The 17,500-nt window shown below is 37.3% G+C and overlaps 1 protein-coding gene across 1 annotated transcript; it reads left to right on the plus strand.

Annotated features, from left to right (window-relative positions):
* The first annotated feature begins 563 nt into the window (after window positions 1–563).
* Window positions 564–1,252, plus strand: blp (mitochondrial import inner membrane translocase subunit Tim16). The gene has a single exon (XM_067156096.2). The coding sequence runs from the start codon at window positions 700–702 to the stop codon at window positions 1,063–1,065; it is 366 nt and encodes a 121-aa protein (XP_067012197.2). The 5' UTR covers window positions 564–699; the 3' UTR covers window positions 1,066–1,252.
* The last annotated feature ends 16,248 nt before the right edge of the window (window positions 1,253–17,500 follow it).

Consider the following 17,500-nt stretch of genomic DNA (forward strand, 5'->3'; position numbering starts at 1 on the left):
ACCTAAGTGCTAAAATACCACCCCTAAGCTGTATTGAATTCTGTACTCATGTATAAAATAAAACATAAAGTGATACACCACGACACTACATATACTCTGAATTCTGACTACCATCCATATAGTACTAGGCTTGCAAATGGCTTTGCCTTATACTATGTTCGCTCTTATAAATATGGTATAAACAGCTTGAAGTTCTCTGCGATCCAGTTATTTAATAACATCCCTGTGGAGGTAAAAACAGCACCGACTTTGGCAAAATTCAAACAAAGAGTCAAGCATTAATTTTGGGAAAGGTACAGTGCTATTTAAATCAAAATATCAGTTGTCATTTAAGTCATTCTCCCAAACAATCTTGCAAATTGTCTGGAACTTTTATGCTATATAAATGTAAATACTCTGTAATCTGTTCTTGTACCTCTGCAACTCTGTGTTACGTATATGTACTGTAAATACTCTGTAATCCATTCTTGTTCGTCTGCAACTTTTATGTTATGCTTTATGCTAAGATCAAACGAGAACCCTTGAGCGCTTTCAGCCCCCAGTGTGGTGTGGAATATCTTCCATATCAATCTCTGGTCAAGGATAATTTAAGTCCATCATGGCGGAGTGCAGTAATGCATGATGTGTTGTAAATTTGCAGGTTATATGCGAAATGATCGACTACATAGCAGTTTTGTTTGCGTTTAATGATCTAACATAATGGCAAAGTACATTGCCCAGATTGTAATACTTGGGACTCAAGTGGTAGGACGTGCTTTTGCAAGAGCACTACGACAAGAATTCGCTGCAAGCCAAGAAGCTGCTCGTCGCGCTGGAGGAGGCCAGCAAGGAGCCAGTCGTGCCGCTGCAAATGCAAGATCAGGCATTACTTTGGAAGAAGCCCAACAGATTCTAAATGTTGACAAACTCGATCCAGAACAAATTAACAAAAGTTTCGAACACTTGTTTAATGCAAATGACAAGAGTAAAGGTGGTTCATTTTATATCCAATCTAAGATTGTTCGGGCTAAGGAAAGACTAGATAAAGAAATAGAATTACAAAAGTCGGATAAACGTCCTGACTGACAACTGGAGTGTCTAGGATTTGCATTAGAACAGTTCGTTGGTGCATTAAAATTGCACATTGTAGACATCGCTTTAGTGGGGTTGATGCTCAAGATGAAATATCGAATGTTACATGTATGAAATTTGTATATATTATTTTATCTGCTATATACACATATTAATATGATTATATAATTTCACCAGAAAATGTGTTAGCTGTTATTTTTTGGGAATATTTTACGAGTTCCTCTTCCTTATGTGTCTTGCATGCTGAATGTGAAAAGTTCTATTAAATGTGTGTGGAAAGTGGCATTGCTGTGTTCTGTGTGTTCATGCATACTTCTCAGTAATGATGTTATCGATGAGTTTAAATGGATAAAATTCAGTGGTAATTACATTCTACGAGTGCAAATGTCTTAAATGCATTTGGAGTTAATATAGAAATATGGATGAAGCAGCTAGGCCTGTTTGTTTTCTAGGCTATTTTATTAGACATGGACCATATTCCCTTCAAACATTCAAAAATTGTGCCCTTATCTGATACATTGAATGTATAGATTATGCATTTATTCTTGATCCTAACTGCTAGTTGTGGGTATGCATGGGAGCTTGGGATAAGTATGGGGTTTTTTTTAGGTTATGTTTCACATCATTACTCTAGCTTTTTAAATAATAATTTTAATGCAGTCAAGCAGCCATTACAGAAAATAAATGGAATAGATCTAGCTTTACATCTTTCAGTCACAGAGTTCTTATAGTTCTAAACAAACAAAGATTTTTTTACTACTGGGGTATTTTAACACATGGTACCTAACACACTCTCGATTAAATCGTTCACATACACATTGGATTTTGGGGTCATGAAAAGTTCTTGCACTTCAAAACTTTGAAATTGAAGCCGCGTGGAGCAATAATAAAATTAGCCTGTGTCCATTCCCGCCTTATCATTGCATCAGTTACTCTAACATTTAGATTTTATCTAGCCTAAATGTTCTTCATTCAAGATTAAGCTGGTAATCACAGCAACAATCTTTTGACCTGTGACAACTACTAACGTAGGTCCCTGATTTGTCTTTTTTTTTTTTTTTTTTCCTTCAATACTTCCTGTGCTAAAAGTCAACCACATTTATAAATGCATGTATAGCGAAACAGAGGGGGTTATTCCGCGCCATAATATCAAAAAAATTTAATTAATTTTCTTTTTTTTTTTTTTTAATGTAATGTGACGGAAAAACTGGTGTGAAGAAGGCAGTTCAAGTTAGGAAAGGTTATTCCAGTGAGGCTCAAGTTGCAGGATTCCAGCAAGATAAAGCAGATGTTTTACTGAGCTCGATAGCTGCAGTCGCTTAAGTGAAGCCAGTATCCTCTAATCAGGAGATACTGCGTTTGAATCCTAGTGTCGGCAGCACTGAAGATGGTTTTCCGTGTTTTCCCATTTCCACACCAGGCAAATGCTGGGGCTGTACCTCAATTAAGGCCACGGACGCTTCCTTCCCACTCCTAGCCCCTTCCTATTCCATCGTTGCAATGAGACCTATCTGTGTCAGTGTGACGTAATACAACTTAAAAAAAAAAAAAAAAGGCAAGTGTTTTAGATTCAGGAGGTCAAATGGACAGCATTGCTATTGATTTTTCGAAGGCTTTGATAGGGTATAACATGGGAGACTACCGATGGAAATGAGGGCTGTTGGATTAGACAGAAAGCGATTGAGTGGGTTAAGACAGACCTCGGGCAGTTAGAGTAGGTGAAGCATTTATCTGATGCTGTAGTGAGTTCCATGAGGCAGTATTAGACAACCTTCATGTTTCCTCATATCTATGAATGACAAGTAAAGAACTGGAATCGCAGATAAGGCTCAGTACATACTTGGACTCCTGGCACTGAAGTTACATGATAGTTCATGGCTGACAGAGTTGTGAAATGGTATGATGGTAATGGTGGGTGAAAAGTCAGGTTGTAAATTTCACCAAGAGGTAAAGTCGTCTCAGTCTTATCTACTGTGTTGATAGGGTGGAAGTACGTCACAGGTATAGCTTGTCTTCATTGTTATAATTTGTAATAAGGATGTTAAGAAGAGGGCATGCAAGTCTCTGGTAATTAGACTAACATATGGGACCCTCACCAGGACCACTCGATTCGAGAGCTGGAGGGGATACAAAGAAAAGCAACGCTGTTTGTTCTGGGTGATTTCCAACAAAAGATATGTGTTGCAAAAATCTTGAAAAGTTTGGACTAGGAAAACGTGGGGGTTTGGAGATGAGCTGTCAGTGGAGAGATGGTGTGAAATGACGTTAGTAGACAAATAAGCTGGAGTAGAGTTTTTAAAAGTCGGAAAGTATGAAGATAAAGGTGGAATTCAAGAGGACAAATTGGGGGGAATATTCGTTTATAGGAATTAGATATTGGAATAATTTACCAACGGGGATGTTTGAAAATTTTAAACTTTTTAAAAAATAATTTGAAATGGTTAGACAATTTATGGGGATCTGCCACCTGGGCACTAAATGGAGGTCGGTGGTGATTGACTGATTGATTTAAAGAATGTTAGAGGATACCAGGCAGCTAACAGGCAACAATTTAGTTGTCATTGCTGGAATATGATAAAATAACATTTATGTTTAAAAAGCTAGGAAAATCATAACATTCTTTCTCAGATTGGTTGTGCTGTAACTTGCAACTCGCGCACCGCACGGGACACTGGCCCCCACCACACTAATGCACAGTTTTCTATACTCAGCAGACACTGCCCATCCTGCCTTACAAGGGCTGTGACAGCTAGCAATAGCCACATGAAAATGTTATTGTTTCGTGAGATAAATTTTTATTTAGCTGAAGTTACATTACATTTTTTAATAGTAGTAATTCCATAGCATATATGCATTTCTTGATCTACAGTGTAGCATATTACGAACGATTAATTGTGGATCCAAATACATCTTGTAAATAATGTTAGACTGTTAAAGAAGAGGGCATATAAGTCTCTGGTAAGACCCCAAGTAGAGTATGGTTTCAGCGTATGGGACCCTCACCAGATTACTTGGTTCAAGAACTGGAAAAATCCAAAGAAAAGCAGCTCGATTTCTTCTGGGTGATTTCCAACAAATGAGTAGCGTTACAAAAATCTTGCAAAGTTTGGGCTGGGAAGACTTTGGAGAAAGGAGATGAGCTGCTCGACTAAGCGGTATGTACTAAGAAACGATATTAGGTTTTGGTCCACCCAATCAATACACATCACTTTACACATTCCTTCCATTTTTTCAGTTTCTAAATTTTGAGTTTTGTAATCTACCACGTGATTTTCTGGCTGATGAAGTCTCAAATAGAGATTAAACATGTCCCTAAATATATTTAATATGTTTTTAAATTAAATAGTCCACTTGTATATTGATTGGGTGGAACAAAGCCTAACATTGTTTCTTAGTTCTAACTGTATAAGTACGGATCTATACGATGAAGTTCATAAATTGTACTAAGCGGTATGTTCCGAGCTGTCAGTGGAGAGATGGCGTGGAGCGACATTAGTAGACAAATAAGTTCAAGTGGTGCCTTTAAAAGTAGGAAAGATCACAATATGAAGATAATGCTGGAATTCAAGAGGAAAAAATGGGGCAAATATTCATTTATAGGAAGGAGAGTCAGGGATTGGAATAACTTACCAAGGGTAATATTCAATAAATTTACAAATTCTTTGCACTTTTTTAAGGAAAAAACTAGCTTAACAAAAGATAGGGAATCTGCCACCTTGCTTTTTGCTGGCACCATTGGAAATTCTCAGGCTGGTCTGCAGCGTTGTTAGAATGCGACTGGTTCTCTGTGTATTAATTGAGCGCTCCCACTTCCACATTCCTGTTTAAGTTCTTTTCTCTTTATTCTAATATGGATATATCTTTGTTGCATGCAAGATCTCCATATTAAAAAGGTTCCATGGTTCCCTATTGAAGTTCACCACCAGACTGGTCCACACTACAGGAGGATGTTTCTCGTAATTTAAGCGTTTTGTTGTATGTGACATGTAATATTGTTCTCACTGTATCAACACATCAAAGACTTCAGTGATTAGCTTGCAGTAATATGTGTGATATTCTATGACTTGATAGATGCACTTTCTATTTTAATTTGGTAGATTTTAATGAGACATGTACTATTTCCCTCTAGATTTTAATTCCATTGTTCTCTTTTAATAATTCAGTGTAAATGATTTAGTACTGATGGTATTTAGGTGAAGATGTTCACTAAGTGGATGAAACATATATTAGTATTTGCTGTCAGGTAATAACTTTTCTCTGAATGAATAGAGTATTGAATTGGTGGATCTTCTACATTTGTATATGTTAAGTGACAATACGGAGCCAACATTAGACTCTTGATATGTTACTCACGATTGGTTCTGGACTGACTTACAAATCTCAAAAAATTGACTCTTACGAGAAAATTATTATATTATTGTAATTATACTGTAATGGTTTTAACATTGTATTGAAAAGTGGCCAGTGTAATAATTTTTCCATTATAGTTTTTTTTTTTTTTTTTTTTTTTTTTTTTTTTTTTTTTTTTTTTTTTTAAGTTTACATAAAAATTTTGCACAAGGTTCATGGAAGCTAGCTTCTGTGCACATCTTATTATGGATCTAAGGCATTCCACATGCAGTTGTTTGGTATATTTAAAAGGTATTTGTGTGTTTAATGTGTAATACCAATATAAATGGTCCGTTATTGGACATTATAAATTTTCCAGCTAGCTCATTCTTGGTTGCCAGCGTTTCGCCCTCGTGTGCTAGGGTGGGCTCATCAGTTGGTACCTAGCACACCTACCAATACGCTGGCTAGTGCATACCGTGGAGGCCACTGCGTAGACTAACTGGAGCCACCGGCAGTGCCAATGCACTAAGAGACTTTGTCTCATCATTAAAAATTGATGCCTGCTTGGCCATCAGATGATATAGATGTTGATTCCCATAGGGAATCTGAAATATTTGTCCTGAATGAGCAAATTTATAATACCAATATAAATGGTCCGTTATTGGACATTATAAATTTTCCAGCTAGCTCATTCTTGGTTGCCAGCGTTTCGCCCTCGTGTGCTCTTGGCATTTTGGATGATCAAACCTTTGTTTTTCCAACAATTTATTTAGACCCCATTTGTAAACTTGCATAACTATAAATATACACCTATTTACAGACTGACGAGGCATGAACCAATATCCTTTATACACTTATCGTCCAATAATTTTTTGCCCTCTGCATTTCTGTTTTCATCACCGAGATCTATTAAATCAAAAAGCTCGTGCCTTTCAGGAAGCCAAGACACTCGGTGGGTTTTGATGTTGGGAAGTTTATGAACGTTTGAATGGATATCAGTGAAAGATAAGTTGAGAAATATTTCAAAATATAGATCTGGAATATATTCTACAATGCATGGAAATTGTGTGTCTTATTTTGAGCTAACTGATGAAAATAAACAAATGGGTAAGGATTGTATCAGAGCCATGATCACAGGTCTTCAGGGGGTAAAATATATCGCATGGGTGATGGCATGTGGCCCCCAGAGGGGCTAGATATGGGTCTTTAGAGAGTTGGCGACACGAGTGTCTGTTAAGATGAATTCTAATGCTGAAGATGGCACAGACACTCAACACCCAAGCTAGCAGAATTAACTAATGAAAGTTGACGTCCCCTACCTGGCCGGGAATCGAACGAGTGACCCCTTGGAACAAAGGCCATTTAGCGATGGAGCAGAGCATTGTGAATATGCATAACTCAGGCTTATTTGTTACTGGGCACTTTTTTTGCGAATATTGTCAAATCTCAGATTTCCATTCTTTGATTCGATTACACCTCTTCCATTATAAGCTATAAATTTCATTTTTGTTCTGTATTGAAGTGCAATTTTAAGAAATAAAATGGCAATGCAATATGTCAAGTAAATAATATTACATCAGTCTTGGGACTAGTTTCAACCACTTAGTGGCCATCTTCAACCAGATCATGTGATAACTAAAACATATGTATACAAGACAAAGACAATGCAGGAATAATTATACCATTAAATATATGTAATCACAAAAATTATGGTTGTGATCATCATGTCTTTAAGTTGAGTTAGAACCTCAGGCAAAGAAGTAAATCTGGAAATGATAGCCAGAATTAGGAATGAATAAATATACAAAAAAGAAATTAAAATATAATATATATATACCAGTACTGCACATTTCACATGAAGATTAACAGGAGGGTACAGCAGAGTAATGCATTCTACCAAAGTGTAAGAAAACTTTTTTAGAGCAAAGTACCAAGGAAAAGTAAAGAGATAATAAACAAAATGTACTACGTACCCATACTGCTGCGTTATGCAGCTGAGACTTGCACTTTCACTAGCAGGCAAGAGAGTAGAATTCAAACCAGCGAGATGAAATTCCTAAGTATGATAGGAAAGACAGAATGAGAAATAAAGATGTTAGGAAGGAAGTTGGGACAGGAAAGCTAAATGAGAGAGTTGAAAAGAATAAACTGAGGTGGTTTGGACGTGTAAAGAGGATGGAGGAGAATAGAATTCCAAGACAGATGCTGGAGGCAAAGTGCGAGGGCAAGAGAGCGAGAGGAAGACCTAGAACAAGGTGGATCGAATCACTGAAGAGCGGCATAAAAAAGAAGAAATTTAGACTGGGACAAGGTCATGGACGAAGAATGGTGGAAGGAAAGAGGAAGATAGAGAAGTGCCATAAATACCCCGACCCGGCAGGAGATGAATAAGGGGAAATGATGACAATGATTGTACATTTCACTACAGAGGCGAGTCTCAAATAATGTTTTTTTTCTATGTTTATTCTTTCCTAATTCTGGCTATCATTTCCAGATTTAGTTCCTTGCCTGAGGTCCTAACTCAAATTAAAGACATCATAATATGACAAGAAGATCACAACCATAATTTTTGTTTTATATGTAATTAATGTTATAATTATTCCTGCAACATTGTCTTGTATACATATGTTTAGTTCATGTTTGTCAAATCAAAAGACCTGCACCAAGCCCTTCCGGAGGCCAGACCCCATTAGTTATCACATAATCTGTTGGCTGAAGATGGCCACTAAGTGGCTGAAACTAGTCCCACCCTGTTGCATGAAACAGAAACTGGTCTTTATTTTCAACTGTAATTTTCAAGCATAAGAAGTCTATATCATAGACAGGAGCAGGAGACGTACTCGGTGGGGACTTGCGGTGCTTTGGTCTCCTTGGCTTTCTTACTTTGTATGAGGCTGTCTTACATTCAGCCTCAGATATTGTGTGCTCGTTCAATTGCTTTCGACTGATTCTTTATGGCGATGATGGGGTAGGAGAGTGCTAGGAGCGTGAAGGAAGTGACTGTGGCCTTAAGATACAGACTCAGCATTTTCTTGATGTGAGAATGGGAAACCATGGAAAACAATCTTCAGGGCTGCCGACCGTGGGGTTTGAACCCACTATCTCCCGAATGCAAGCTCACAGCTGCATGCCCCTAACCACAGGGCCAACTCACTTGGTCGCATAGACAAAATGAACAACACCTGATGGCATGTGTTATCGCATTGTGATCCTGTGTTGTACTCATTTTATTGAATGTTCCCTCTTCACAACAAAATTACGGATACACACTTCGCTCACTGTTGCGTTATCTGATCCTGATAGCTGTTTGGATAGACTTTTTGGAACTTTCAATTTCCAACTCAGCTATTGTATTTTTGCTATCTTTTGTTATTATTGAAAATACGGTAGTCCAGTATACAGTTTTTGGGAGAGAGAGAGAGAGACTTCTAACAAAGGACCCAGCACTGGAACAAAAAGATAGATGTATTCTTCGTGAAAAACTGTGTGAGAATGATGAGTGAAATATTTCATCTGTTACCTCAGTGTGCAGCAATACTCTCGTGATATATTTTTCAGACTGTTATTAAATTATTTTACTAGTAGCATTCAATGAAAACTGTTGTTCAAGTATTATGTTGGCACTCCACCATGTAAGAGAAAAAATACGAATAGTTTGAATTTCGACAATCTACAACATGATTCCTCATTATGAGTATGGAAGGGATGGTAAAAAGAAGACAAGGAAGGGGGAGGAGGAGATACCAGCTATTGGAAAAGGGAAGGAGGGGAATATGCAGAGGTAAAAAAAGGATGACAGAGATATGGAGGTGAAAGGCAGAACAACCTGTAATGATTTAATGCTTGATAATGAACGACCTAAATAATGTTAAGTCATTTACAGTTGTTTTTTGCATTCTATTACAAAATTAGGTTAGTTGTCTGCTGTTAAAGAAGATGATGAATGTTCTCATGGTATTGATTGCTAAAATAAAACCCACGTTGTAGATAGGAAGCTCTTCCTAGATAACTGAGCTGCAGATTGGTGTCCATAAAGTGGTTGACAGCGATTAGTCTGCTTTCTCCTCTCTGGATGTGATGTGGTGCTATTCCAATTAGTGAATATAGTTTCTGTATATTAGTTGGTATCAGGCATGCAGACACAATCCTTGTGGTTTCGACCACAATGACAACCTGTTTCCCGTGTGCTGGGGAACCCCATATTGGTGCAGCAAACACACACAATGCCAGGACTGAATTTCTCACCCCACTTCCCGATGATATTTCAAATGGCTGGTTTCTCCATAGTATTGGCAAATGCTGTTTACCCAGATATTTAAGAGTTTAGTGGTATTGATAATGGCTGCCTCACAACACAACTTCACATGCATATCTAAATGTGATGAGGGTTAAAACAACATCAGCACCTAAAACTAGTACCATGTGGTTTTGACAGGAGCAATCATCCCAACCTGACCTCTCTCAGCACCATTATGGGTTTAGAAAAGAGCCAAACCTGATGCTGCTGTTAGTTTCAGTGTATTCGTTTAGGTATTTGAATGTTAGGAGTGTGCACCTCGTTAAGAGCACGATTACTCTAGCTAAATCTAAAATAACCTTCACATAAACATCAGCTTTGGAGTTTTGACGTTTCCCATCAAGAAATATACCAACAGGTACCTTACAAATGTTTACAATTCTTTATTACACGGTGAAATGAGATCCAAAAAGCTTGCCTTCTTTGCAAAATGAAAATGTATATTACCATATTATACAATCAAGTTTTCTACTTTACTGCCTTATTTACAGACAAGTTTATAAAAAGAAAAGTTACCATGAGCTGGAAATAAACAAGTTACCATTTTAAGTATAATATCTTTGGAGTTCTTCACAGGAAACAAATATCACATTTATAATTCACTGTTTATAAGTGCTGGATCACCAGACAACTTGTATCTGCACCTTCATTTAGTTGGCAGTACACATTGTTGTTGCACTTGCAAAAACTGCTGTGTGAAATATTTCAGCTCAGAACTTTGGCCACTAAGGCTCTGCCATTTACTGTTCAATATTGTGGAATTTATACCAAAGAATTCTTGTTCATAATGAATTCAAGTGCAGAGGTCGGTATTTCTCCAACATCGTCATATAACTTTTTTTTGCAGGTGCAACAACGGCATACTGTTCACAGAACACAAAGTAACAAGAACTACACAAGTACTGTTGAAAATCGGGGTAAGTTTCCAGACCAATTCAGCATTCATGGACCAGATGCCTGTGTTTTTGGTTGACTTAAGTGGAGATGAAGTATCTGTACTTGAGGATAAATCAAGCCTAGGAACACAAATGCAAGGACACGTCAGAGTGGAACGAGGAGACGAGAACAAACTTCACCATCAGCTTCGTCCAGCTCTTCTCTGCCTCCCACCTTCATGAACATTCACCGAGGGGGCTGTCTTGATGTAGCATAAGAGGAAAGCAAAACAACACAGGAGAAGGGAAGACACAAAATTGGTAAAAAGACTAGCATACAGTTAGACCAGGACAAAACTTCTAAGTGAAGTACAAGAATAACATTTCATATTTCCAAATGTGAGGTAGCAAAAATATTCAAATGTGTTAGAACTTGCATGGGGAGGGGACTGAGCAGGAAACCATCCTACAGGTGACAAGTGATAATGCTTCAGATACATAACTGCCAACTTCAAACAGTGTTTCTTCAGCCTCCTTAAGACCGAATGTAATTCAGCAAAAACGTTAATAAATTTTATTTTATGCAAAAATTGTTATTAATTTGTTATGTAGAACAAATAATTTAACATAAATGACAGTACTTTATTTCTGAAACTATGTAAATAACCTGTTTAAGAGATTCAATTTCAGTACTGTATGTGTTATTTTGGTACTTCATTATCTGCAGTACGGTAACCTTAGACTGTGTGAAGAGGCTCAGTTATTTCATTTTATCTTACAACTTCCCTAATTATAGGGTTGTCACTTCATTTTTCGATACACAACTCACAATCACTGCTTAACAGTTTATAAAAAAAATACTATATAATAAACATATCAGCATGGAATATGAAATGTCTTTCACATACAGCACAAAAAGGAACTAAGAAGCAAAAAGTACGCACATGATACTATTGACTGTATAAATGGTTTCTCAACATAAAATAATCCGGATTATCAATAGTCCGGAAAATCGAGGTTCCAGTATGAGGTGTGGATGAAAACCTGTGGGAAAACTATTTTCTCATTCCTATCATATCAGGGATTATGAGTAATATGGTGGATAATACGTGAATTGGTCTGGAAACTTACCTTGCAATTGTGTGTTACTACAGCTGTGAAATACTAACAAGCGCAATGGAGCACAGATTTCTCTCCATTGGTAAATGGCACTCAATGGCAATGTACAAAGTCTTGATATGAACCTCTAGGACTTATTTACCCTGCTATAACTCAGTCTATAAAAGTATGGAATGTTTCAACTAACGAGAGGGACTAAGAAATTGACATGATCTTACATCTCGGATGTCGCATTGTCACTTCCCCGACAGAGATGAGCTGCTCGATTCTTGAAAATTTAGCGCATACACTGGCTTTGAGTTGTTATGAGCTAAGAAACACAATTAAGAGATGAAAGTATATGATTTTCCACCTGTTCAATACAAATTCAAATGTGATATACAATGAAATGTCACATTTTATTCATAAATATTAGGGACCGGTTTCGGCATGTCTATGCCATCATCAGCCTAAAGTTAGATACACAAGGACACAAGTAAATTACACATGTCAATACACAAATAAACTTTCTAACATATTGGCAATTCATAATAGCATTGATACATACACAATTTTGAATGTATAAAAACTCTCAATTATACCTCTTATAAAATTTACAATAAAGGTAAAAGGATCTATTTACAATTCTGTGATATCTGTTACCTAGCGATGTTTTGTGTTACAATTGTGTGTTAAATAACAAAAGATGTTTTTTAAAACATTTCTGTTGAACAGCTTATATACCTAATAAAAATTTTGGGGTATTGACATTCCTATAGTATCAAAATTTAAGACGTTCTATCACGTAAAAATACTCATGTAAATAAAATTAGTAACAGTGTCCAGTATTGTTACATTGTAAAAGAGAATAGCTGTTCGTTATTTAATGTTTGTTAAAATAGTTCCTCATTAGAATATAGGCGGTAAGCCAAGTTAAATTGAGCGGCTTTAAAAATCAAATAATCTTGCTTGAAATAGCGGTAGCTTAGTTGTCAGGTTGCCAGATGGTTTTAAGTTTCTAAATCTCAGAAGTACAAAGAACATTTGAGTGGCTGAGTTTACGAGTAGGAGTTCACAAAGCACTATGTCATCAGGTGGTGAAATGCAATTCTAGAGATCTTGTTTCAAAACGGACCTCATGCACCACATACCAGCTACTTTCATCTCTTAATTGAAAATCTTTTTTCAATACGGACCAATTATGAAGTTTTTAACATTAAATAACTAAGAAACACGTCGAACAATTTTAGAGATAAAAGATCTTAAAGGCCACTCCACGAGCCATTTTTTAACCCTAAGTACTGGTGCCAATGTTATTGCACCCACAGGGAATAAAACCTCAGAAATGTTTGCGATTCTGGAGTGGAAAGTGATGATAGATTATCAATATGCGGTGTAATTTTTGTAACATGTGACGAAACTTCTTCAGTTTCTCTTTCACGTTTTTGGAGTAAAGTTGCCTCTTACTGCATAGAGTTGTAGAAATCAAATATTAGTCAAAGTGTATATTTTTTTAATAAAATTGATTCTTATGGTTGAAATGGAGCCTATTAACACAGCTTACATTACACTGAAATCATAAGATCTCCAACTATAATTTTCTGGAAATGAGTAAAAATGTATATTACAGTTTGATAAACTATAAAACTTGTAATTGTATTCCCTACTATGTTGAATTCTCATGTGGAAAATACAACTCGATTTCTACCTTTCCCAATGCAAGTAAAACAATTACCAGTACCGGTACTTAGTTTTTTACCACACCATGTAGGCCCTGAACTGAGCATAAGTAAAAAATTGTACAGTACACAGACAAAAGTGTTTCTTAACTCACAGGTACAGGTCAACTTTTAATTGAGATTTCCCTATTGAAAGGAACAAAAGAAACATAGAAATAATTCTTTTTAGGCATGTAGTATTGTTTCCTGGGCTCCATCTTAATGACAAAAGTCACAAATTTTTAAACTGAGAAACCAATTTTTTGTTAAAGTGCGCTTAAATGCATTAATGAAGTTACGGGTATGTCGTAAAGAGTACTGCAAACATCCCAAGCGTGTAAGATCGTTCGTGTTGCTACGTACTAAACAACTACAATAATTTTCCCTTAAACAAAGTCACTCTACAGAAATACAAAAGGAGATACAAATTTCAACAATTCACTTCACAATACCAATTCCATAAATATTTCAAAAAGACACATTTGTGTTTACCACAGATCATGAGACACCATTACACAGTCACTTTCACGGAGAGGATGGTTTACATGTTCGTGCTTATTCTAGCCATGAGTTGCTGTACCACACAGAGAAGGTAATCCACATCAGGGGTGGAACTAAGAACTAATCCAAAATAAAGCAGAACTGAACAAACATGGTAAACCATCAAACAAATAAAAAATCAACATTACGGACAAAAGTTCCTTCTAACTCTTAAGAAGCCATAGATACTTGCTACCACAAGATCTCAGTTTGAACTTTCAGCCTATCAGATGGCAGAAAAATAGATCTATGGCTGAGTTTTAAATACCAAATGTATCACCAGATATCATCGTACACACATAGCACCGGGCCTGAATCCCCGATATTTAGGTCCACAGGTCAACGACTGATCCAACTGCTTAAACCTTTCCTGACAGTGACTGTAGAACGGGTCATCTCTTCGCCATTCGACTAAGGGAACAAATTACTAATCATTTCCATGCAAGCGAGTTCCTCCATAGCAACAAAATTGTTTACCATGAACATCTGAGAATACATTGATTTTCGTGCAAAACTTCCCACTAGATTTTTATAGGCATTTACATTTTATTCAAGAATTGTGTGCTCCATTCAACATTGCTCTGTATGTTTGTTGTTTACTCTTGAGGTCAAAGAAGAAACAAATATACTTTAAAAGCTGAAGCACTAAAATCTTAAAAATTGAAGTCCATTCCAGAGAATTTCCAAAACTAATGTACGGTTAAGAAAACACTAGAAAAATACTTGTAAAAGAAAACATTTACAGGCATTTTTGAACAGATTCTGTTAATGTTACCTTTTCTTGCTATTTTCTAGTGGTATTAGTTTTGACAGACAGAAATATTAACCACTTTGTACCCATGTAGGTTATCCTCACTGCCCTTGTCCGTACCACAACTCGTGCTGCAAGCAAGGCGTTAACATTGCTAGCCCAAGAGAGAACATCTTACGATATTAGTTGTACGTCTGAAATCCTGTTCACAGTTGGATGATGATGATGCTTGTTGTTTAAAGGAACCTAACATCTAGGTAATCAGCCCCTAATGGAACAAAATGAGATGAAATGTAATGACAACTTAAAAGTCCAAAATCATCCACTGACCAGAATTCAGATGAAGAATGCATGGATGAATATGAATTTGTCGCGTCCTCCCGGAGACACAAACACAGGACAGCTATTCTCTCTGAGGATCAAACCGAAGGGAACTTAGGAGGAATTGCTGTACCTGATATATGTATTAGAATAAGCCAGTGATAAGGTCTAGAAGTCGGGTATAGGCACACCTGATAAGAAGATTTATAAAATAATTCATATTCATGAAGTTAAGAATTTAAGTGTAGAAGTCATATTTTAACTCGTTGAGAAATCTTGAGTAACAGAGAAGTTTGTCATACGCTTAGAATCACAGGCACGAAGACGTGAGTCATGTTGACCAGGGCATAGGTCAAGCCATGAAACAATGTTAAGACCACCGGAATTGTACGGAAAATTCAGGCCTCTGATTGGTCAGAACTACGGAAAGTTTGACAGTCACGTAGACAGATGATCTGCAAGGTTTGAGAACACTGGGTGTGGCCGCTGAGGCTATATAAAGGCAGAGAAGCCGTTGTTCGGGGCTTCTACCATTTATTCGTGGACGAGTTGCAGTCAAAACCCTTGTTGGTCGACAGGGTGATTATGCAATCAGTAATAGTACAAATAGGTCTTCTCATAACTTGACTTTTTGAATAAGAAGGCTGATAGACACTTCTCTCTCAAGATTTGCCAGCGAAAAGTCTTGTAATAATTGTACATAGTGTACATACTTGTAATTGATACTACAGTTGAGAATATAATGTCATCGTGGGAATCCACTTCATCGACTATCCTCCTCCTCCTCCTCTGTACCTTAGTTGAAACTTCCCAACCTATACGTTCTCACCGCTCGGGAACGATCCAAACTACCTTCCTACCAATCTGACATTCCCCTACAAGCTCTAATCCTGTCTGTCACGACCCACAATGCCCCACCTTCCCAGACAATAGTATTACTGACCAAGGGACTGCACATTCTTGAAACGCTCACAGGTGGAAACTTCAGCAAATATTTGTATTGTACATAAAATGATACGATGACTCTGAGAGATGACGCAGCTGACAGGGAAGAGAGGATGAGGAAGGCCAAGAATATGATGGACTCTATGAACATATATCAAAGAATATTTTTGTTGGCATTAAGTTCCCACAGTCATAGCACTATAGCCATGTGTTCTTTGTGCATGGTTGTTCGTTGCATTTAATAGTGGTGGCTGCAGAACAAAGCTCAAATATCAAGTTTTGTGTTCTGTTACACAAATCTCATGTAATGACATTAAGATTGCTTGAAGAAGCTTATGGAGAAAAAGCAATGGAAAAGACTCGGGTTTACTTGTGCCACAAACTTTTTCTGATGGGCACGCTAGCGTCAGAGACGCAGTGACCGTCTGTCAAATGCAACAAATGAAGAAATCGTTCAGCGTGTGAGGAACGACAGAAGGAAAAGTGTACAGCAGACAGTAGTAGAGGGCGGAATTTCATAAGGAAGTGTCCATGAAATTCTTCACAAACATCTACACATCACGTTTCTCAGAAGTTGGTTCAAAAATGTTGTCGTCTGAACACAGAGAAACAAGAATGACTCTTGCTGGGATTTGATCACTATGTCTGATGAAGAAGATGATTTCTTGAACAAAAATATTGCTGCTGATGAAACTTGGTGTTACTTGTACGACCCGGTGCCTAAACGACAGTCATATGAGTGGAAATCGAAATCACCATCTCGGAAACAAAGCTTTCCTAGGGATACTTGCAAAGGCAAAGTCGTGTTGCAAGTTTTCTTTCACTCTCAGGTTCTCGCCCATTATGAGTTTATTCCAAATGGTCTTTCTGTAACAAAAGAACTGTACGTAGATATCCTTCATCACCAGGGACACAGTGAAAAGGAAACGTCCTGAAAAATGGGAACAAAACAACTGGTTCCTTTTGCATGCACGTTGAGTAATTATCATAAAAGATTTCTTTGCCAGACACTGCTTTAGAGCAGCTACCATATTTCCCTGATGTCTCACCACCTGATTACTTTCTGTTTCCACGCCTGAAATATTATCTGAAGGGATGGAGATTTGTGGATGCTGATGAGGTTACTGTCAACGCAACAAGAGCACTAAAAATGGCTTCCAGAAACTTTACATATGTTGCAGAAGGGAACTGTTTTGAAGGGGATGTTGTGCAGTAGTGTTTGTAAGTAAACTGTTCTATGTTAAAGTCCGGAAACTTTTTGAACCGAGTATGTAAGACAACAGAACCTGGAGTGGAACACAGTGTTGAATGAGGAATGGTGGAGAGATAGGATGAAGTAGACAGGAACCATATTTGCCTGCACCCAGTGTCAGTTGGAAAAGGGGAATTGATGATAAAAAGATAGGAACACGAATCAGTGTGAGAAGAGGGAAGTTAGAAAGGACAATCTCCACTTCTTCACAAATAGATCCACATGCTGTACTGCAATGGATAAGAAGAGAGCTAATCTATTTGAAGATTGCACTATATGCAGAAATGGAAACTGTTTTTG

This window comes from Anabrus simplex, chromosome 12, assembly GCF_040414725.1.
Source record: "Anabrus simplex isolate iqAnaSimp1 chromosome 12, ASM4041472v1, whole genome shotgun sequence".
NCBI classification, from domain to species: domain Eukaryota; kingdom Metazoa; phylum Arthropoda; class Insecta; order Orthoptera; family Tettigoniidae; genus Anabrus; species Anabrus simplex.

Excerpts from the sequence above, each read along its gene's own strand:
- blp (XM_067156096.2), top strand. The coding sequence starts at position 700 with ATGGCAAAGTACATTGCCCAGATTGTAATACTTGGGACTCAAGTGGTA.